The following is a 25,433-nucleotide window of genomic DNA, read 5'->3' on the forward strand; positions in this document are numbered from 1 at the left end:
AATGGTATATTCCTCAGACAGATCTTACAGCCCTTTTGAGGATTTTTTAGTGTTAGTCACCCACTCTGAGGATCTTCTAGTACAGACAGAATTATATTTCCTTGCACAGGTTCCAGGACACTTCAATAAACATGCTTACGTGTGATCTGTTTTCTCCTGGCTATTGACTTAGTATTCAAAAATCACGGAGTAGTTTCAATTGCATCAAAACCACTATTAGTTTATGGCTTTGTGATTTATCTTTTGAATATCACAACAGAGATCTAATTTAGAAATCATTCCACTAAATGGACATCAATTGATTCTTCAATGTCATTAAGACTAAGTATGATAATAACCAAATTAAAACATCTCATGATGTGAAAACATTTATATTAATAACCCTTATAAATATATACTTATAAACATACTCATATCTATGAATTTAAAATGTATATCACCAGTTTCTTGAATTCATAATAGGATTTTGAAAATACTTCAATTCTATTTTATTTTTCTTTTTTAGGGCTGCACCCATAGCATATGGAGATTCCCAAGCTAGTGGTCCAATCCAAGCTGCAGCTGCCACCCTTTGCCATAGCCACAGTAAAGCCAAATCTGAGCTGCATCTGCAACCTATGCCACAGCTCACAGCAATGCTTGATCATTAATCCACTGAGAGAGGCCAGGGATTGAACCCACAACCTCCAGTTTCCTAGTCAGATTTGTTTCCACTGCGCTACAGTGGGAACTCCCTCAATTCTATTTTAAATACCTGAGAATAAACATGGTCAAGAACCTTCAGGTGTTAAATGAATATGCTTGACAGGAGAGAAAAGGTGCGAGGTAACATATCACATGTACATATAAATTAAAATAGGAACTTTATTTTTTTTCCTGTGAACTTATAACTATTAATCCTAAACTATTCTATATTATTACTGATGTAAAAAAATCTAGCCATGCCAAGTAGCTTATTGAATCACTGCCTTCCCTCCCTATTGTTAAAATACATAGGTATAAGTAGGCTATTAAAAAATTCTGTTTTGGGAATAAATTCAACTTTATGAGGCAGATCTCCTTAAGGACAACTTATAATTTTCATAATGGAGTTAATTAAATAACCCATTCCTTCATTTAATATTTATAAATTTTATTCTCTGTTCCTACGATGCTCTTTGACACAGCTCCTTTCTTCTCAGCCCTTGCAGTTCAGGAACAAAGATGTTGAATAGTAAAAATGGAGGAAATCTGACCCAAGTGTGTAACTTCCCTGCTCTGTATAACTGCTTTTCACAGCCTATGTTTGAGTCTAGAAACTGTAGAGTTTTAAGTAGATAAGAAAGTTTGACATTATGATTTAATTTGGGGTTGAGCATACTCAGTATGTACCCTTCCTTCCAAAAAAGGGTTTGAAGAAACCTAAACACATTCCCTAAGACAGGACAGACAAGAATACTGATTTTAAAAATCAGGATGAAGGAAAATAATAGATTAGTCTGTTGAAGCCAGGAGAATAGTTTGTGGTATAAAGGCAATTCTTTTACAATTGCTGGAGATGGGTCGCAAATCTGACTCTTCAGTTTCTTTGCAGCCAAAGCAAAGAGAGAAATACGATCAGTTACAATTTCATATTTTCTACATAAAGCTTTTTCCGGCACCAAGCCTTGGAAGAAATGTCTCCCATGGGTCCTTATATAAAGAGGTCACAATGTGATGTATTATTTCAGACAGTGTATCCTGGGAAGTATTATAGTGGGTTTCCTATGGCTACTTCTTAATAGCATCTTTCATTTAAACCAAGGGCACAATGCCAGAGCTCAGTTCAGCAAGAGATTCAGAGAGAGACACAGCCTCAGCAATCTATAAATGCAAATACCTCTCTGATGGTTTGGCTTGATAGGTAAAATTTGAAATACCTAGGGGGATAGGTAACTTTTCTTAAAGGGAATTTTACATAAATGTATTTGTTATTTTGATTTTTGCTAAAAATTCAGCAACAGAAATTTTGGGGTTATATTTGGTATCGTATATCCGTAGTAAAGATATGATTCATTGTTTTTAGCTTTTTTTGGGGGGGGGTTGTGGGTTTTTTTTGTTGTTGTTGTTTTTCAGGGCCTCACCCATGGCATTCGAAAGTTCCCAGCCTAGGGGTCCGATCAGAGCTACAGCTGCCGGCCAATGCCACAGCCACAGTAACGCCATATCTGTGATGCAGCTCATCTTGCAACCCATCTTGCTCAGTGGGTTAAGGATCTGGTATTGAGCCGCTACAGCTCAAGGCAATACCAGATCCTTAACCCACTGAGCAAGGCCAGTGATTGAACCCACATCCTCATGGATACTAGGCGGGTTCTTAATCCACTGAGCCACAATGGGAACTCCAATGAGTCATTGTTGATTAAAGATAGAATTAAATGCTTTAGATTCTCAACTAAGTAGAAGGTAAAATAGACCACATCTGAAAAGTAAGTGATCTAAACCAGGATTTATTTATACTAGAAAAGAAGTGTGGAAGTGGCTTAGAAAGTACCTGCAGAATAACCAAACTTTTTCTCATAAAAATATAGAATGATGAACAGATTTCATAATAAAATATAAATGGTGATAGTTTTTATTTGATTATTTTTCATACTAATCAAAGGCAATCACCCACAGTGGTTACTAAAAAAAATAAAATAAAAATCTGAAAACTTTATCCCTGCGGCATCTAATTTTATGCATTGTAAGTTTTCTGGTGAACCTTCCAGACTTCTATTAGGAAAACAGTGACAAATAAGTCAGTAAATAGCTGGTATACTGTATAGACTTGTTTTATTATGACCACTTGATTAATAGTGGTCTGATGAATCAATTCTAGTCTCTGGACTGAAACTAACTGTAGTTGAGAATATTTGGGGCTATGTAATCACTTTCTTAATGAACTTGAACTGATGTGATTCTCTCCAATTGTCTTCTTCCTATCTTTGTTCCTTCATTTTTCCTTTCTTCTTTCCTTCCTTTTATTCATCATATATATACATTTTTTTTAATAAGGAAGGGACTTTTCTGTGGTTTGTTCACTTCATTCTTTGATGGAGACCCCAGAAACAATTTATTTCTTGTATGCCTGAGTATATACTAACATGTGCATTTTCACAAGTCATTGTGGGTTACAAAAAACCAACATAGAACCTCAGAGTTACTGTTATGGTTGGATCTTGAGCCTATTGGGCATGTCCATAATTAAATAGATATTGTACTCTTGGCAATCAAAACATATATGTCCTGAGACACAAAGCCATGTACACGCTTACATTATATTAAATTGTCCATAAACTGCAATAAGGATAACCCACAGAGACACACTATGCAGGGACAGTGGTCTTTAGCCTTTGACTTAGTTCACTTACAGGCTGAATGCTCTATTTCTTGATGGCAGCCCCTAAATGAGCCCAGTTCACTGATGTGCTTCAGTGAAATTACTAATTGTTGAAATTCTCCTAATTTGGGTTTATTTGAAAATTATCGAAACCACCAATTTATTTATTTATGTATTTATTTATTTATTTTTATATTTTTTACTGCCGCACCTGCAACATACATAAGTTCTCAGGCTAGAGTCTGAATTGGAGTACAGCTGCAGGCCTACACCACAGCCATGGCAATGCTGGCTCCTTAACCACTGAGCAAGGCCAGGAATTGAACCCGCATCCTCATGGACAATATGTTGGGTTCTTAACCTGCTGAGCCACAATGGAAACTCCTAAAGCCACTATTTAAATCTATAACTTCCTAAAGTAAATTTTATGAAAAGTAGGAGAGAAATTATACATTTCATTAATAAAATTAATATCCCAAATGAGCATTTTCTCATTAAAACTTTCTGAGACATAGGAGTGTAATGAAGAGGGCACTCAGATTAGAAATTTTCTTAAATTTCTGAAATGTCCACTTAATAGCTATGGCCTCAAGTAGATTTCTTAACTATTCTGGATATTATCTTTCATGTATATAAAGTGGAACAGTCATTCCTCTTAGTGTCAAAAAGATTGTTGTGATAGTCAACAGAAATACAGTTAAGTATTTATATAAAAGTATATTGTGTTACCAATAGTTAAAGAGTATGTGTATAGTTCCCTGCTAGCCAGGTCTTATTTTCGAAGACAAAAATCTCACCTTTTAACTTATGTTTTCCCCATCAAATGAGTGAATATTACAATTTAAGTGGCTGCCATTATGTTTAACTTTTGTAATTTAATTACAGGTCTATCAATAGACTATGTGGAAAACAAGCTTTATTGGATCAGTTCAGGAAATGGAACCATAAATAGATGCAACCTGGATGGCAGTAATTTAGAAGTAATAGAGTCAATGAAAGAAGAATTAACAAAAGCTACAGCCCTCACCATCATGGGTAAGTGCAACGGTTCTATAGCTAGGATACTTGCATTGATTGGGGGTTGATTAATTATGACCTGTTAAAGCTTAGAAAAGTTACTGCTCCATTAACATCAAAAGCACATTCAAATTGAGCATCTCTATGAGAGTTTTGTTTTTCTTTTTCTCTTTTTAACCTTAGCATATAGACTTATAAGATTATCAAGTCAGGGGCTTAGTGCTGTTAGCAATACTAATTTACTGTTATTGATTCATGGCTTATTATTATTCTTGGTATTATTTTACAGTTATTTTCTGTGTTCTACTACAGTGTTCAAAAGAGTCCTGTGTATTTGTCACAATAAGGTAAAATCTTAACTCTGCTTATAAAGGTTCACCTTATCTACACAGATAATTGAAGAAACAAAGCCACAGGTTTCACTGACCAATGATTAAAATTAATCTCCCACAAAAATTCATTATTAAACACACACACACACACACACATAAACACAAAGATTGTATCCGACAAGTAGTTATTTTAGAGCAGGAACTTATTTGCAATTGTCTCATAAGGCAATAAGAAAATAATATTGTTTTGTATTATCCACCTTTACCAAATAAACAGGAAAATTTTATTTTATGTGTATTTGTACACATTTGAAGTGACCTGAGTAAAAAAATAGCAGAGTTTAAACTCTGGCTTGGTAAACTGCAATAATCCCAAAAGCAACACCCACACTATGTTTTCAAAAATTGAATTCCAATATATTCTATGAAATCAACCCAAGCTAGTAAATAATATAGCCAAGGAACCCAGTAAATTAGAGGAAGCATGTTAAAAGTATGTCAAAACATTTCAAGGAATATCATTTACTTTTAGTGAATATATATACAAACACGCACACACATGTATATACATGCTTTATATACAATAAAAATCATTGCCACGAGAAAAATATAGGCTTTATAAAAACTTATTTTGCTAACATGATTGCTACTGACAGTGCTGTAAGAAATGAATACCAGACTTACAGAACACAATGCTATGAAAAAAATCTAAAAAAACTGAGCAATAATCCATTTTAGCAAAAAAAAAAAAAGAATATTTGGATGAAATCCAAAACCTATTAATTCCTCTATTCTTAATACATTAATTGGATACATCAAAATACATCTGCACTTTGAGGGTTTAAAATGTAAAGGACATCACCATAGAGAAGTAGGAGAGTGACTTCTCTAGCTTATCTCTGAATTTGCCCTTCCATTCAGATTCCCCCTTCTTCTTGTAGAACTTCTCTACTCATTCTCTTTGGGGATAGTATAAAGGGTGATAACTTGCTTCCTGCTGAGGCTGAATAGTATAGTCATATTAAAAGGGCAGTAAAAAAGTAAAAAAAGAAGAACCTTAACACTATCCAGGGGATTATGAATCATTACCATTAGAAATTTTTAAGGAGAAATTTGCATATAGCAACACTGAAATTGCACATTCCAGGGATAAGAAATAATTGTAATATGAAGTGACCCGTTATATACCAGAGAATACCAGCTCCTCAGACTACCTAGGTGATGAATGTTAAGTGATTGAATCTGTGTGTTTCACTAAATTAATAATCACTTGGGACATATTTCACAATTTTTTTTTGCTTTTTTTGCCCTCCTACAACATGTAGAAGTTCCTGGGTCAGAGATCGAATCTATGCCACAGCAGCAACCCAAGCTGCTGCAGTGGCAACACTGGTTCCTTAATGCCCTGCACCACAAGATAACTCTACATTTCACAATTTTTTAAAGTTCAAAGTATATAAATTGTAACTCTTTGAAGTTCCCAGTTTTACTTGGAATAGTGTATATAAAACAAATTGAAAAAGCTTTAAAAATTAAAATCAGGTAAAGCAGTAGGTATTTGGTAATACCCAAATTAAAATAAAGCAGTTATTTAATGCTTCAACCAAGTTGAAGATCCAAAGACTAAGATTGCTACATCTAAGTTTCACAAACACTTTGATACTTCTTTTAAAAGTTACCCTAACAGCAGTGGATACTCAACTCCATTCATCTTTTCAACAAATATTTTCTACCACCTACTATATGCCAAACACTGGTATATATGTTCGTATTGTGGTTAGAATCCTGACTTTATCAAATTTGCAGAAAAGCAAGGAAGACAGACAATAAGGAAGATAGAATATACACAGAATTTATAGGTAATTGTTAAGGACCAAAATAAATAAATAAAGACAGAAAGAAAGAAAAAGAAAATAGGACAAAACAGGGAGAAGAGAATAAAAATATATGTATATGGTGGAAGAATAAAATTTTAAGTTTTTGGTTAAAAGGCCCAGAAGAGTGAGAAATGCCATGTGAACCAACAAAAACTGCTTTAGTTGTTCATATACTTTTCAATTTTTATGTTATATTTTCAAATGCTTTGTTTGAAAAAAGTATACAAAAGTATTTTAATTACATCAAAATCAATCTTTACAAGTGCTTCTGATAATTACCAGGTCAGACATGGTTTGAGTTTACCATGGTTCGAATACAGTGTTGTCTGTGACTTACCTTTTCTCCAGTGAGTCACTTGGTCAGAAGTGCTTTACACGTTGTATACAATGGCTGTTTGATAAAGACTCTTTAACACCTTTGGCTCTGGGCTGAATATGTGTCTTCCCCCAAATTCATATTTTGAAGCCCTTAGTGTGATGGTATTAGGAGGTGGGGCCTTTACCTTGGGAGATAATTAGGTAATGACATTAGAGGTCCCATGACTGATTTGTGTCCTTTAAAGAAAAGACCAGAGAGCATGCCCCTCTGCCTGCCTTGTGAGAACTCAGCAAGAAAATGCTGGTGTTCTGATCTTGGACTTGCAGCCTCCAAAACTGTGAAAAATACATTTCTGTTGTTTAAATCACCCAGTCTATGGTGTTTTTACTAGAGCAGCCCAAACTAACCAAGGTACTTTTCCAGTTACCAGATACAAGCTGACTAGACTATAACTTTGAACATTATATTCTTCCCCAGTTTAAAAAAATGTCCTTCTCAGTTGTCTTTCTCCAGCTGTTAGAGCGAACAAGCACAATACTTTCTGCTTTCAAAAACAAGAGCCAGTAGCTCTAAAATTATACCTACTGCTTAGTTTTCTTAGGTAATTTTTCTTGATATTTAGCAGTCCTTTTTAAAGGAATTTTCTTTTATAAATATATTTCAGTTTCATGATATAATAAGGTTACTTTAAAACATCTTCCTACATGATTTTCAAATGGTTTATGTTATAAAATTGTGTATAGTCAGCTATGTTATATTCAACTATTGATTACCTAGTTTTCAGATAACAGAATATTTTTTGTTCGTTTCTATTCACCTTTTCCTCATAACTTTGGGCATCTTCCTGATCATTATTGTCTGCAGTAGACAGTGAGGTAATCACAAATTAATCAAGATGCCACTTATTGTTAAGTGCCTTTATTTGGGGAAGAAGGTTAAAACTATTGACCAAAAGTAGGGTTTGTGGGTTATTTATGGATTCCGTTTAACACACTTTCCTTTTACCTCTTGGCATATCAGTTTGAGAGCAGACTGCGTATATTGTACTCACATGTATCAATTTATGGAAAATACATAAATAAAACAAATGTACTGACAGAAATAGGCTTAATAATATTTGGAGAAAATTAAAGTGGAATTCAGGAAATGGCAGGATGGTAACTTACCTAACATGAGACAGGGAAGACCTTGGGCCAATGAATCACAGACTTAAAATAGAAGTGAAGATATAGGAATTACTCAAGCAAATGAAGAAATCTCTATGTCTGTATAGAAAATCCTTGGCATTCATGGATTTAATAGTTACCATCTTATTCAATCGTAGGCGATCTTCATACAGTCCATTAAAAAGTGTCATGTGGTAATTTGTCAAGTTTTGCTAGGGCAAGAGTTTGAGTCCTGGGCATTACAAGGGGTATGAGTAAACCCACACTCATACCCTCTCCCCTTGCTCACTCCTTATGAGCTAAGCTCATATATTAATCCAGTGCTTATACAGTATTCTCACTGAGATTCAAATATCTATCTACTTTTTTTGTTTTGTTTTGTGGTACTGCATGATCTTTGGAAATTATATTTACCATGGTATTTGTAGATAGGAATTCCAAAGTTTACATGGCATGTTCCTCTTGAATATCAAAGGATATTTTTATATATATATATATATATATATATGCCTTCATTATATATATATATATATATGCCTTCATTATATATATATATATATGCCTTCATTATATATATATATATATATGCCTTCATTATATATATATATATGCCTTCATTATATGGTTAAATTATAGACTTTTAGATATTAAATGTAACCTTAGAAATCATTAATATTATTTTATCACTTGAAGAAGTATACTTTAGATTCCTGTTCCTACTATTCAGTAACTAGCTGTGGATATGGGACAACCACTAAATTCTAGTCCTTACTTTCCTATTCTGTGAAAATATGGGCTTTGACCATATGAGCTATAAAGTTTTAACAACTTGTATGATTTTATCACTAATGAGTTGTTCTGGAGTTCAGGACATAGTTTAAAATTAATCACTATCTAAGTTGAAATAACATAGGAGAAGCAATACAAATTGTGGCTAAAAATAAAATTTATGTTTGAAGTTATGTTAGAGTTCATATTAGTCTATTTTAGAAGTTGAGCAAAATTATAATTTTGACTTTTAGACGAGAATTTGGTAGATGTTTGAAACACAGAATTGCTTAAATTACTTGTTTTATAATCGATTTATACTTTTGTATAAATATAAGTAACTAACTACAACATCCATCTGATCTAGTATCACTTGCAAAAAATTGGCAAACTTCTCTTTAAAATAAAGGGACATTTGAATCACAGGTAAAGGCAAAAAAAATAAATAAATAACTACACATTTTCTATGAATGCTTACTTAAGTCCCCTCAGTTGAATTTTTCTGTGTTCTCAATCACATTTTAAATATACTATTGATCTATTTCAAGTAGCAATTTGGCAGAATGGGCTTAATATGTAAATATCAGAAGGATATTGAATTTTGGCTACTGTGGGGATCAATCAAGGGGATAGAGAGGCATATTCTATATGCTTTTTCAGTCTTTTATCAGCCCTGTAATGAGTAAAAAGTTGACTTCTCTTGATTGGTTATGAATACATTTATTTTAAAGAAGTTGTTAATCAAAATAAATGGGTCATTTGCCCTCTCGGGAAGCCCTTGAAATGCTTTACCAAATATAGCCCATAAGGATATTTGTTCATACTGTGCATAGACAATTTGCCATGAGAATCCAAGGCTCTCAGATTCAAATTGTTACAGGACCATCGAATATCAGAGAAGGTCATGTTTATTTGCTTGAGAATGAAATGCAGTGTTAATATTGTTGGGAATTAAATGCATTGAATGTTGCTGCTAGAGTTTCTACAACAAAGCACAATCATCTCGTCTCTCTGCTGACTGGGAAAAATAAAAAGCAACCTCCAATCTTAGTGGCAAAAAAATTAACCTTTATCTTCACTTATACTTACGCTCTCTCAGCTAATTTCTCAATGATCTGTTTTTTTCATTTCTACCTATATTCTTTTCAGCAAATTATTGTTTGGTGTAATGACATGTTAGAATTTATTCAAAATAAAGCATAACTAGCACTCAATTTGCATAATCATAAATTTCCTCAGATATATAATATACTTTATAAATAATAATAGAAATTTGAAACGTGTATACAATAGACAATCCAGTAAAATTGGCATGCAGAATTCATCAAAAACCTTCTTTTTTCCTACTTTACTTCCTAAGATAAATTATTATGGCAAGCTGTCATGGCATCTATGGAACATTATAAATGATAGCAAGTGACAGGCTGTAAGTCTGGTGCATTTAGTCTTATTAAGATCCTTAGTCTGAGTGTTTGCAGATTCACACTGAAATCTAAGTCGGAAAGGATTCTATATGTTATATTCTTACGACAAGGTGGCGAGTCTGATAACTTGAAAGTTCTTGACTTCAATAGCCTACCTTAAGAAGGTATTTCCTCTGTTTTGTACAACACAGATCCACTTTACATGCTGTCAAGTACGGAGTATTTTTTTTTTTTAATAATACTTACCAAATATTTCTCTCCTTGTAAATGTGAAAAGTGGCCGAAACTTGGTTTCAAAGGAGATCTTACATCTTACAAGACTCTTCCCCCTCTTCCCTGACTTTCCTTCTTTGAATTCTCCCTCCCTTCCACTGTTCCTTGGATTGCCAGTTTTCTTTTTCTATCTGATAGGTCTGCCCCTTTGTTTGTTTTGTTGTTTATTTGCTTTCCTTTAACAGTCTAGTTAGATACTAACATTTTGTTTGGGCAGCTATTGCAGCTCCTTGACTTCTTTCTGCTCTTCACATCTCTAGTCACCAAGCCATTAAGATCTGCAAGATTCAGACTTGCTGTGGTATTAGCTGTATTTTAGAGGCTGAAATAAGTGCTCAGAACTTACTCTGAAACGCTCTTTTTTTCCCTCTCCTTTATATTCAGCAAAGTGGTTTGTTACAACATTATTAGTTTTACCTTATAGATAAAGGAACTTAAGGTCAATAAATTTTGCTAAAACTCAAAGCATTATTAGCGAACAGGGTGCATAAGATTTGTGAAAACTCAGTCCTCTGAGGCTCAAGCTCAGAAATCCTGACTCAAGTTAAGTGCTGTTTCCACTACCAGGAAGAGTCTTCCCTGTCATAACTCTGCTTTCAATTTCATTCCCCTCTGCCCCACAGTTGTAGTACATCCAGGCATTGAATGATGCCCAATTTATTTCTTTAACTGCCTTCCATACTTATCAGCTACCCGAATGAGTGAAATACCACCCTTCAAGGCCTATTTCAACTCTACCACAGTGACTTGAAATTTTTCCCTCCTCTGAACCTCTTTGTATTTGTCAAGTATAGTCGAAAACTTTTTGTCTGTTCTAATGAGTGGACATGTCTCACTTCTACATAATTTGGGACCAACCATTTTTTATTCGTGTATGCATACACAGCAAGGTGCTTTGCATTGAGTACCTTTCAGTAAGTAACAATAGAATGTATGAATAAATAAAACAATGACCATCTACCAACCAAACATTTGCCACAGCAATCAAAATATATATTTTCAATCAAAGCAGGCAAATGTTTAGACTGATCACAACCATCGGTATACTATACAATTTAAATATATATTGGAATAAATAGTAAAAGAAAATACTTTGAAATATAAGGATTTGAATTGAAGGGAAGAAAATGAATAACATGGTAAGTCTGAAAAATGTGGTAAATAGTTCTTGACACATATTCTATATACACCTGTATTAGAAATGCAAGAAGAGAGGCACTATGTTGAATTATGTATGTTCTCTAAACTAAACAGCTTAATGGAAGAAGGAGGAAAGGAGTGGTGGAGGGAGACTATCCCCAAATACATAAGTGAAAGAGCTCCCAAGTTAAACAAAAACTTTGATGTTTGGAATGTTTTGGTCTCTTAAAGGTAGTCTCTCAGAGCTGGGCCTAGCAGCATTATTCACCTTAGTAATAAAAATAATAATTACTTGCAAATAATTTTGCAGATTTTAGTTCATGTAATTCTTACAGCAGTCCCTGGAGAGAGATACCATGAACTCTGCTCATTTCAGGACTCCCAGTTGAGGTTCAGCTAGCCTAAACCAGTTGCTCAGTGTTACCTGGTTAATAAACAGTGTCACAGGCTTTTTAGCACGTGACTCTTAGTCTCTAAAGCTTATGTTTCTTTCAAGAATTTGTCTTGTACATAGAGTTACATTATGCACACTGAGATATATGAAAGAAAATACTTTGAAGTGGTACTCGTAATTAGATAAGTCTAGGGAAACAAAAACATACATGTGGATTTTAAAGGTGTAGCCAAAAAAATCACAAAATACTCATATATGATGAAATATTATACAGCTATTAAAAATAAGATAAATCTCCATATTTATTTGAACTGTTCTCTAAAATATATTTTAATTAAAAATAGCTAGGTTCAAAAAGCCTATACAGAATGCTCCAATTTTTACTATATATCTGCATTTCTTTAAAAAATTATATATATATTTGTTTTCTAAAATCATATTCTTTTATCCATTATGCTGTGTGGTTTATCTCAACAACAATTGTTTAGAGAGCATCTACTCTCTAAATTTACGTGTTAATGCTAGTAGACACTATGCAAAGGAGATGTTGAGACTGCAGCATTACCTCTGAATGTGAGTGGTTCAAGGTCATAGCTGGGTCTCTAACATAATTCTGTCTACCACCAAAGTTAGATTTCTAACTGACGCTTGCCAGTGATTCTCAAACCCAAGGTGCTTCTCTCTACCATTAAGTATTTGTCAGAGCCTGAAGACATTTAGATCACAGATACTGGGAAAAAAGGGTTGCTACTCGCATTCTAGTGAGTGAAAAACAGGAATCCTTGTAAACATCCTGCTAGGCACAGTAGAGTCCCCCTTAACAAGGGACTGTTTGGCCCCAAATATAAATAGTGCCAAGGCTGAGGAACTTGCTCATACCAAAAAGATTCTTCTGATCCTGAGACCCCCATTGAAGCTTGATATTGTGACTGGAGGCTTCTCATCAGAAGTTTTAGTTAAAATAGAACACCTTGGAGTTCCCTCTGTGGCACAGTAGGTTAATGATCCAGCATGTCTCTCTGGAGTGCTGGTTTGATCCCTGGCCCAGTGCAGTGCATTAAGGATCTGGTGTTGCTACAATTGTGGCATAGGTCACAGCTCTGGCTCAGATTCCATCCCTGGCCCAGAAACTTCCATATGCCATGGGTGCAGGTGAAAAACAGAAAAGGGAAAAAAAGCCTCAAATATATATGTGTGAACACCTGGTGTTTATAAAAGCTGCTGGTATGAAATCGTCTTTGAGAGAAAGATAGGGTGGGTGGCAGAGGAGGGAGGGATGATACACTTTTTTCATCTTTGTTTTCTTTCTCTTAAATGTAACTTCATGAAAAAGAGTCCAGATTTGATTCTCTTATGTTTCTATTTATACTTGTATATCATATCATAATACAGAGAGCATGCCGATCTATCCCAATTTTGATAGGGATACGTATCATTCACCCATTCAACAATTTATCAAGTGACTATTTTGAACCAGGCACTATTTAGGGGTTATATAAGCAGCAAGGCACAAAGCAGGTAATAATTTCATCATGAAGCGTTAATATTATTAGAGTGGGAAAACAGCTTGCAATTAATGCTAGGAATTTGCATTGTGTGGATCCACTCACATGGGGATTTTTTTCAATGGTAAATTCTACCATACTACAGGATCCACAGTTGCTTGAACCCTTGGATGCAAAGGCACAGATAAAGAGGAACCACATAGTCAGAGGGCTGACTACAAGTTATACTCAGATTTTCAACTTCCAGGAAGGGCAGTGTCCTTAATCCCTAAGTTGTCCAAGGGTCAGCTATAAAAGCAAATAAAAAGTAAAATAAAGTTTGTCAGGTGGTGAAAGACTAAAAGAGAAAATTCAACCAGGGTAAAAGAATAGGGAGTACAGCATTAAGCTGGAAGAAAGGAACAAAAAAAATCACTGTTTTAAGTAGAGAGGTCATGGCGTTTTCACAGGGAAATGACAGTTGAGCAAGAATCTGTGGGAAGTGGAGAGAGTCATTCAGCTGTGGGGAAGGAACGTTTAAAGAAGAGAAAGAAAAAAGAATAGCAAATTTACTATTGGACTATATTTTCTTTTATTTTTTTTTTCTTTGTGGAGCCACACTTGTGGCATATGGAGGTTCCCAGGCTAGGGGTCCAATCAGAGGTGTAGCTGCTGGCCTACGCCAGAGCCACAGCAATGCAGGATCCGAGCCACGTCTGTGACCTACACCACAGCTCACGGCAACTCCGGATCCTTAACCCACTGAGCAAGACCAGGGATCGAACCTGCAACCTCATGTTTCCTAGTCAGATTCATTAACAACTGAGCCACGACAGGAACTCCATGGACTGTATTTTCAAACACTTTTTGCTTTTAGAAGTGTTTTTTTTTGTTGTTTTTATTTTTTATTTTTAAATTCCCTAGGCATCCAATTTATTTTCCTCCTCCATGGGACTTTTGCTATGTTTAAAAAAATATCTGATGTGTCATATGATTTTACTGCTACCATTAAACTAATGTACTAAAATAGGATTTTAGTTAACTTATGCATATAATATGAGCTAAAAGTAGTTATATACAGTACTTCTCTAAAGGAAAGCTTTTAGTTTTCATGTGTATAAAATTCTTAATGATGATGGAATTAGTTCTGCCCCATGTGTTTTGCTTTATTTCCAATTTATTTTATACAAAGTTGCTATTAATGATTATGCATTTTAATAAGAAAGGAGAGAAATTTCTATTAAATATGATTATTTCAAGCTGTTATGGCTAATGTTTGTAGAAATAATAAACCATAAAATCAGTCATATGAAGAAAATAATTATAGTTATTTAGAACAAACTTAACTTTGAAGAACTAGTTTGTTGCTTTAATTTCAAATGTTCTAAAATTAAAAGCTTGAATGATTTATATATTTATGAAATTGTATTATGCTGGTTAAAATTATCTAGACTTACAAGAGTTCCCATTGTGGTGCAGTGGAAACAAATCCTACTAGTATCCATGAGGATTTGAGTTTGATCCCTGGCCTCTCTCAGTGTGTCAGGGACCTGGCGTTGCTGTGAGCTATGGTGTAGGTTGCAGATGCAACACTGATCCCATTACTGTGGCTATGGAATAGGCCAGCAGCTGCAGCTCCAATTCAACCCCTAGCCTGGGAACTTCCATATGCTACTGGTGAAGCCCTTAAAACCAAAAAAAAAAAAAAAAAATTCTAGATTTAGAAAAATTATTAACATATTCTTTAAAATATGACTGACTTTTTTTTTAGAGAATGATCTCTAGATATCAGATTATACCTTTACAAAATATTAGTAGAGAGCATTCATGAAATATGGAGTATAATGCTTGAAAATTGTTCTTTAAAAAGATTCAAATGATACCTTACTTAATAATCATGTTTACAACCACTTTTCAACAAAAGATTCAATGATTCAATTTCTATACTTGTATTACAGGTCTCTACAGTTTGATATATACAAACCAGTTTATTTTAAATACACCATACTATGCTATATATTTTAAGTGATTCTGCTTTCAAATCATACTTTAAAAAAAGTATAAATCACTTTTTAGTGTATACTGAGCAATGCCATTTAGTTCAAAGAACTTCAAATACAACTACCTAAATTTTCTAAGCCATCAGTCTTCTAATTGCCATAATACTATTCATTAAAGTAACAGTAATATATGAAATATATCCAGGCAATTTGCCCAGCACTAAGTATAGTACATAGTTGTCTTCTCTAAGTACTCGAACCACCATTAATGAAAACTAATAGCCCATCAAAATTTGCATTAAAAGTACTATGAGAAATCTCTGAAGGACTATATATGATTCTATTCCAGCAATTTTTGTCACCTTAAATTGCTGTGTTCCAATATGTTACCCTTCTTAATGCTAATTACCTAACAGAATGGATAAATAGACAATTGCAAAGTACATCAAGTACTATTTTTTTAATCAGATTATAATTAGTAATCAGAGAATGGTCTCATTAACATAAATGGAATAATTATATCATCTAAGCTTTACCATACTTAAGAGCATTAAACAGTGATTGTTCCCCCTTTATAAACTACTAAAGGTTAATTTTTCTGAAGTCATTTTTCAGAAAAAAATTACATTGTTCATGTTTATGCCATTAAAAAAAGAATAAATTTGAAAATGTAAAATTTTTGAATGGAGATATAATAATTTTAATTGCCCTATGTCTCCTCTTACATTTATAAAGAAGAAATAGGAATTCCCTGGTGGCTCAGCGGGTTAAGGATTTAGGATTGTCACTGCTGTGGCTTGGGTCACTGCTATGATGTCGACCCCTGGCCCAGGAAGTTTTGCATGCTGTGGGCACAGCCTCCCTCCCCCAAATGAAAAGAAGAAAAAGTAAAATGTTTAGAGTAGGGAAAGATGTAGAATGTTTTAGTTACAACAGTATTTTAATTAGAGCTTGAAAATAAATCAAGAGAATTAAAGAGGTCATTCCAGAAGTCAGTCTATACACTTTAGGCATTATCTCATGTTGGGATGTAAAAAATAACTCGGAATCATGTCATCATCTGGTGAGCATTATTCATTTAGACTGAAGTTAAACAATCAGACTTGAGTTCTCTTAACTACAGTACTTTTGCTCATCCTTGGGAGATACATTACAAGACTCTCAGTGGTTGCCTGAAGCTGAGCATAGTACCAAATCATATATAGTATGTTTGTTCTTCTTGTACATACACACCTCTGATGAAGTTTAATTTATAAATTAGGCAGAGAAGGAAATTAACAATAATGACTAATAATAAAATAGAATAATTATAAAAATATAAAGTGATGTGAATGTAGTCTTGCTCTCTTCACACTCTCTCAAAATATCTTACTGTAATCACCTTTCTTCTTGTGATGGTGTGATATGATTACTATGTGATGAGATGAGGTGAGGAGAATGGCACAGGAATTGTGAGATAGCCTTTGGCTAGTATTGAGCTTCTGACTCTCCAGCAGAAGGAGGATCATCACCTTTGGGAGTCCAGGATCACTAAGCAGTGATGACAGAGATGGTTGGATATCAGGAAAAGAAAAAAAGGCAATGTTGATGGTTGGGTATCCCAGTCTGGTTGGAGCAGTGCTGCACAGATATTTTATCATGCTATTCAGTCTAATGTGCAATTTAAAACTTACGGATTGTTGATCTCTTGAATTTTCCAATTCGTATCCTCAGATCTCTGTTGACCTTGAGTAACTGAAACCATGGAAAGTGAATCCTCAAATAAAGGGGATAACTGTATTTGGCAGTTTTGTTCAACCCAAATGAAACTTGAAAGGATAGCATCTAATCATGGAGGATGGGCAGGGGTCATATATACCTAGATTCAAATAAATTAAAAAAAATAATTTGTGATCGAACATCAATATATAAATTTCTGTTTTCTCTTTTCCTAATTAGTGTCAGCACAGAGTGGAAATAAATATCTGCATCAATTTAATTCTAAATAATAATGTTCCATATTTAAACTATAACTATTCAAGGAATATCTTGAGTGGCTTGGGAAAAAGAAGTAAACATAAATCAGGTGCACCTTTAAAAATTCCTATGCTTTTAGTTTTTCAAATACGTGTATAATTGTTCTATATATGTAGACATAGGTGTATCAAAGATGGACAGTATTCAAAAGGTCACTGGTTAGATTATTTTATGCTGAGTTGATTCATAATGGGATTATGTGCGGGAGGAAAAAAGATTCTCTTACCTTGGAATAGCTTTGCCTTGGAATAGCTTAAGAGCTTTGCCTTAAAGATAAGATGAGATTTATAAGGACAGGTAGGTGACCCAGAAACCTTTGCAAGAGGACTCTAGTTACTGAAATAGTAAAACATGAGTAATGCTTATAACATTGTAAGCCCACTAAGACCTCAACCTGGAAGAACATTTTTATGTTTTTAAGGCTGGATCTGCCTCATCATCCCTAATACTGTCCTTAAAGGAGGCAAAACTATCCAGATTTCTTAAGTTGGAATATTTCTTAATATTTCCACTGTTTGGACAGTAGAATACATAAAAGATGTATAGTTATAGAAAACAACTATAACCTATAATATCAGTAAAATTTCAAAATGATTTAACCATATTTCATTATTTGAAAGTTTATCTGGAGAGTCCCCTTGAAACATGTTTTGCATTTTTTGATTTTTTTTTTTTTTGGAAATAGCCAATATACCTCCAAATCATTTCCATGCAAATTAAATCTAGGCATTCATGTATTTTTTTTTCTCTCATAATATTGCACCATCTGGGAGTTCCCATCATGGCTCAGTGGTTAACAAATCCAACTAGGAACCGTGAGGTTACAGGTTTGATCCCTGGCCTTGCTCAGTGGGTTAAGGATCTGGTGTTGCAGTGAGCTATGTTGTAGGTCACAGATGTGGCTCTGGCGTAGGCTGCTGCTACAGCTCCAATTAGACCCCTAGCCTGGGAACCTCCATATGCCACAGGTGCGGCCCCAGAAAAGACAAAATAATTATAATAATAATAATAATAATAATAATAATAATAGTAAAAAGTCCAAAGGCAATTAAAAAATATATTGCACCATCTGTATTTTTCATAGGGAATTTTTCTTGTGAGAAATCTAGTCAAAGTTGGAAAATATTTGATGTAGAATGACCAAAATCACATCTACCGATCATCTTACCACTCTTTTTTCTAAAAATATTTTGTATCAATAATGTTACCATTTTTGCTGTGGCACAGTAGGTTAAAAATCTGACTTCAGGTGGCTCCACGAGATGCTTTAAAGGATCTGGTGCTGCAGCAGTTGCTGCCTAGTTAACATCTGCAGCTCAGATTCACTACCTGGCTGGGAACTTCCATATGCCATGGCTATGGCCATAAAAAAGTAATAATAATAAGGTTACCATTTTGCTTGAAATCTAAAACATAATTAGAACTGTATGTGTTTACAAATGTCATAATTGCATTCCTTGTTCAGGAACATTGTAGTCTGATTTATTTCTCATATCCCACGACCATGTCTTGTGGATTATCGGGTATGAAAATGAGGGCACCGTGAAGTGATCACACAGGGATGTTCACTCTGAGTTTCTTTATAAAAAGCACATGGATTTTTGTTTGTTTCATGATTCAAATTTAAAACACAACATGCATGGTTTAATAAACTATAAAATAAAGGATTATAGGACAATGCTCACTTTACGAACAATTTCATTTTTTTTTATTTTTCCGATTCAAGAGTGTGCTCCAGCTGGCAGCAATCCCATCCAATTCAATTGAAAGGACTGAGCTGCAGTGACATAATATTTTGGTAACATTATTTCAATAGGCAATGTTTCCTCCTGAAATGTGCTAAAATGTAGAGGTTTTACATGTTTTTATTTTCAAGTGAATAGATAGATCATATTAAATAATTTGGGAAAGACAGGAAAATGGCAAATGGGAGCACCAAAGATCATTTATTTGTGACAGTATTTATTTTTTAACCTTTTCCTCAGTAATATATTTGTATTTACACCTACATATATATTCATATTCAGTAAATTTTACAGTATTAATTATTTGGCAGTGTCAAGAGTTGGATAATAACTGCAAAAACAACATTCATATTTTAATAATAAGGACAGAGCAATAAATTATCCAGGATAGAACAGCCATTTGAAGCAATTTTTAAAATATTGGAGCCTTTTACTGCATATTGTGCTCGAACCATAATAAAATGCTTGTTTGCTGATTCTCATACAATATTAAAAAAAAAATGCTCTAGAAGCACACTGTAAAAATGATTTAAATTAATTGAATTAAAAAGTTAATATTAATATTGATCTGTAAGTGATTTTTAAAATAGGCAGAATAGTATCATTTAATATATAAGTAATTTTTGTTGACAAACTCTGGTTTAAAACTACTTAGAAAAGTTAAAATTTATGACATATTGTTAAAAAATTAGACATAATCCCCCTTTCAATTTTGTCACAAACTTTGATTTCTAGGTCAATAAAGATTTCCACAATATCATTTTAATGTTTATATACTTTATGCAATGTTTATATACTGTATACTTATGTATTTTATTTAAACAATTAGCTATATATAAATATTTAAGTTAATTTTTTGAAATTATTCAAAAATTATTAGTTATGTGATAACTATCAATAAGTAATTATTTACAGGGCTTAAGGTACAGTTTTAGATGTAGCCTTTCTGACTCAAATAATTTACACATTTTTAAGGCTTTACCATTAGTCTTCAGTTGCAGTCATAGGCATTATGTCCCTTGATGAAAGCAGTGCTATTTTTCCCAGCTTTGCTCTCCCATTTGAAGTATCTGGTTAGATATCTAGTTTTATTTCTTTCATTCTGAGTGACATGGTTTTCAGACCTTTCTACATCATGACTGTCATCTTCTAAGCCTATTGCCCATTTTTCAGAGTCCTTCCAAAAACTAAAAACTAAGACCTGAACATAAGAATAACATATTTAGGACAATGTCTACTGAGATTTAGTACCTCCTGAGAACTATTCCATATAGGGTTTGGTTACTAGGATTAGAGACTTCCATTCTGTTTATCTCAAGTGATAGAAAGAAACATCTGCTATAAAACTATAAGTGACTACTATAAAAACAAAATAAAACAGGAGATTAAACAAAATCCTACCTTAGAAACCATAGAATGCCTGTCCCATAGACAAACCTGGACATCAATCTAATACAAGGTAGTTGTAGGGACTTCAGCTGAAGAGTTAGTGGACAACTGGCTCTAACTGACTAACTATAGCCCCTTCTATCCCATTTTGAAATGGGTAGAAGTTATAAGGGGAAAAAAATTACAAAAAATATAGACAGAGACATAGAACTTGGTTGATTTAAAGGAAGTGCCTCAGGTACAGTTTTAGATGTAGCCTAGATATTAGTGAGAACCTAGATATTACTATTCAGTTGAGACAAAATAAAACCATATCCTTTAAATGTTCACATTGTGATTCCAAGTCCCAGGCTGCTCAGACTATCAGGAGGTCCAATCTTTTATAAAATTATTTACCTTAGGAGTTCTCTGGTGGCATAACAGTTTAAAGATCCATCTTTTTCATTGTTCCTTGAGTTGCTGCTGCAGCAAGTGTTTGATCCCTGGTCCAACATTTTCTGCACACCACGGGTACACCCCCCCAAAAAAAAGTTACCTATCTTAAAAATTGCCCAACATGTTTTGATTTGCTTGTTTTGATTTTACAAATGTATGTATGTATATATGCTTGTATGGCATGTATTTTAAAATTTTGAATGTATGAGTTTAATTACCTGTTGGTCCATCCAAATGGAAACATTCAATGAAAGGATGGAAAACTAAGATCATAAACTTAAAAGAAATGCAAGAATTTTTAGACCAGTTTAAGTTTAGACACTCACTGATTGGATTATTTTTAACAGCTAACATAGTACCTATGTACCAAAATAAACTGATGTATTAAAAATCACTTCTAAAATGGTGCAAATTATTTATAACCTTGATTTTCTTAATTTTTTTTAACAATCGGCTGTTTTGTTGACAAATGTATTTAAAGTACTAAATTTTCATTTTAGATCTTAGTTTATGTTTATATACCAGAGTGCCCTCACTTGATCCAGATTCACCAGGATATCTTTCTCTAAGCCCTTAATGGTTTATTTCTTCCCTTTAAAATCAGATAAGTACCTTTTAATTAATTTGTCATTCACGAAGGTATTCTGGAGAAAAAAAAATATGACTTAAAACATAAATTCTGGTTCATCTCTGTTATAGTGTAGCAATTTCTTATGTAAACCATAGTGGTCTATCAACTGAGTGATATTTAGTTTCTTACACACAGCTGATTGCAACTCATAGAGAAATAGCTGTCTATAACTTTTCCAGTTAACAACTGTGACTGAGACTGGTCATTCTTTGTGCTATATTTTTTAACTAGTTTCAGCCTCTGAAGATCTTCCTTCTCCTGAACCTGGTTCCCCAATTTTGACTTTTCTTCATTTAATCTTTGTTTGAGATGGTTTTCAATCACAAAGTCAGTTTAGAGATTATTGCATAACCCAGTATCAAGTGATTTGGATCTACATGCATTGCTATTCTTGAAGGTTTCTTTCAAATATGTATTTCATATTCACTTTATGTACAAAATTTTCTTGAAATTCCAAACTGTTTTCCCTGTATTGAAGAAGCTGGATCCTCTGTAAAGTTCTGATCATTCTCATCATTATCTGCTTGAAGATCTTTTACCCCACACACACAAGATCTTGTTTTCCCTAACCATTTTCTCTAAGTGTTGCACTCAAGTTGCTTTCTTGAACTGGTTGTATGGAGTTATGGTGGATTAGCATATACCTGTGGAGCGCTAGGTAAAATCACAGCTACTAAAGTTTCCATCTTGAAAAAGAGATCTTAGTTTACCTTGAGCAAAGGGAACTCTACCCAACTCCACAACTATCCAAATTCCAACTTTCAGGTATCCACCTGCCTTCCTCAGCATACCACCTCCTTTAGCCATCCCTAGAGAGTGCTGAAAGTACAAGTAGGTGCAGCTATCTGCTTACTTTCATTTTATTTTTTTTCTATGCTTTTAAAAAATTCTGAAGCTCCCACTGTGGCTCAGTGCTAATGAACCCAACTAGTATCCATGAAGACAAAGCTTGGATCCCACATTGTTGCGGCTGTGGCATCAGCCCGCAGCTAAAGCTCTGATTCAACCCCTAGGCTGGGAATTTCCATATGCAGTGGGTGAGGCTCTAAGAAGCAAAAAGAAAATAAATAAATAAATAAATAAATAAATAAATATTTTATAGAGTATAGTTGATTTACAATATTTTATTCATTTCATGTGTATAGCAAAGTGAATCAGTTATCTATATCTTTATATATCTATATTCATTTCATATAGGTTATTACAGAATATACTGCTTACTCTGATATTAAATGGATCTTCCTATTGTTTTCAATCTCTGTGAGGAACTCAGGGCTTCTTCCTGAAGATCTGAATACCTATCAATTCTTTATACCTGCTGGACAGCATCTCCCCCATTTCCACCCAAGCCTCTTTGGCTTGCAGATAACCATCTTCTCACCATGGATCCTTGTCCTCACAAGGTCTCTCCTCTGTGCTCACATCCCTGGTCTCTTATAATGACACCAGTCCAACTGGATTGGGGAACCAGCATTATGACTTCATGTAACTTGATCACTTTTCCAAAGACCCTACTCCAAATATAGTTACAGTGGGGGTTAGAGCTGCAGTATATGGATTTGGCAAGGGTGGGGGTGGCACAACTCAGTGCAAAAGAGTGAAGGTCATTATCTAGCTTAACCCTCTTTAGACCTTGCTTAAGCTGAGCTTCTTAACAAGGGGGAAAATGATTCTCTTAAATCTTTCTCCTAAATCATGTGTACCTAAAAGGCAAACAAAGAATTAAGTAGTTTTCTTTGAACACTGTTAATCTCCCTTTTTTACAACAGATACAAATATAAATTGAAGTTCTAATATTTTCCCTATTGCAATAGGCCATTTTATATGAAACTTGGAGTGATCACCACAGTCAAATAGCATTATTCTTTTCCACTGTCAGGAATTACACTACTCATTTCAACCAGCCTCTATGTGACTGAATCTAACTAACAGTGTAAGGGAGGAAAAATAATTTTCTCTCTACCATCCCAGATTCTTGGCTGATAGTCTCTTGTCATAAAAGGCAAATTAACAGAAGAAAAAAAATATAAGTAGGTGCGGGAGCCCCACAAAGATATGAGATTCAAAAGGTAACTAGACTATTGAGGTTTAGATCTGATTAATTATTTTCTATGCCACTTATTTTCTGAACTAAGAAAGGAGATATGGGTCTGCAGCTTCAAAGAGGGGAGGGCAATTCATGGAAAAGTGAGAATAGGAAATGTTTAGTAGACAAATGTTACCTGCCTTGCAGATAAGCCTTTCAGATGAAAAAGTTACCTCTGGGAAATTCTCTTGTGGTGCAAGGGGTTAAGGATCTGGTGTTGTCACTGCTATGGCCTAGGTCACTTCTATGGCACAGGTTTGATCCCTGGCCTAGGAAATTCCACATGCCCTGGGAGGCCAGATTAAAAAAGAAAAAGAAAAAAAAAGATTACCTCTGATAATCTCTGTCTTCCTGGTATAAACCCACATTCTAATGCAAATCTTCCTTACAAAAAGGTAATTTCTACTCTGTTTTCAGAGTGTCTCTTGTGTCTTCTTTTTCTTAAAACAATTAGCTCCAAATAATCCTCATGCCAAAGAGGAATATTTGGGGGGAGCACATTTTGCTACCTACAGAGAAATAGTGTAAAGTCATAGAAACACAGTAATTCATGTCTGAAAAAAAAAATTACACATACATTTCTATGAACAGTAGGTAGAAATGTTTTTCTTATTTTTTTATGTGTTAGAATCAATACAGTCACATGTATGTTTTAGATTCTTTTTGACTCATGCTTTCTTTTATTCAATATAGCTACCAATTTTTTTCTTTACCATTCAAACCACTTGGCTAACCACTTCAAATATTATACAAGTGTAGTAGAATTTTCTTGATTTTGCAGATGAAGAGACTAATACTAAGAGTCCAAATAAGTTGTTCAAGATCACCCAGAGAGTAAGAGTCACAAGTTGGTATCAAAGCACCTTTGTGTGATGCCGAAGAACCCCCTCTTACTATAGTCTCACCGTAGCAACTTTTAACAAGCCTTAAAAAACATTCATATAACTGGCATTGGCATATGCATGGGGGATAAGAGTTAATAAGACTTAATTCCTCCCCCAAAGAATCTTACATATTAAACAAGGAGACAGATATGTTAAGTAAATAAAGTGCTACAGGATTATGAATGCTAGAATTGTACACAGATCACAGAACCACACAAAAGATCAAGTGGACCACTCTTGGGGACAAAGTTCCCAAATAGCAGTACCATTTCAGCTGAGTCTGGAAATTTGTGTAAGTGTTCATTATTCAGATAATGAGAATAGAGGTGGGTGTGCGGTGGAAGTAAGGATTCCAGATGGAGGAAGTGAATTGAGGGCAAATATAAAAGGGCACAAGAGTATTGGCAATAATCATTTTGTTAAATTATCTCAACTCTGTATTATCCCATTAACCGGGGGAATGGAAACTGGGAGGACACACATAAAACATTGTTCAGACATAGCTAAACAAAATTGTGATACAAGGTGGATTTTTAATTCAAATGTGTTTTATTAAAATACTGAAATAGTTTACTCTGATCTGAGTAGGTCTTCCTCCCCTTCCTCTTTCTCCTCTTCCCTTTTTCTGATGAAAACAATATTTTTCATAGAATAAACTCTACTTTGTATTTTTTACATATCCCAGCAAGCAGTTATTTGGAGCTGCCTTGTTT

The 25,433-nt window shown here is 34.1% G+C and overlaps 1 protein-coding gene and 1 pseudogene across 1 annotated transcript in view; one reads left to right on the plus strand and one right to left on the minus strand.

Moving 5' to 3' along the window:
- The window catches only part of LRP1B (LDL receptor related protein 1B), a 1,901,444-nt gene that overhangs the window by 1,333,230 nt on the left and 542,781 nt on the right, over nt 1-25,433 (plus strand). The window contains exon 32 of the mRNA XM_047772014.1: nt 4,226-4,375. Within this exon, the coding sequence (XP_047627970.1) occupies nt 4,226-4,375 (150 nt within the window). The remainder of the gene's footprint in view (nt 1-4,225; nt 4,376-25,433) is intronic.
- On the minus strand, nt 21,785-22,436 carry LOC125122334 (swi5-dependent recombination DNA repair protein 1 homolog; annotated as a pseudogene).

The sequence above is a fragment of the Phacochoerus africanus genome, chromosome 3, assembly GCF_016906955.1.
Source record: "Phacochoerus africanus isolate WHEZ1 chromosome 3, ROS_Pafr_v1, whole genome shotgun sequence".
In the NCBI taxonomy this organism is placed as follows: Eukaryota; Metazoa; Chordata; class Mammalia; order Artiodactyla; family Suidae; genus Phacochoerus; species Phacochoerus africanus.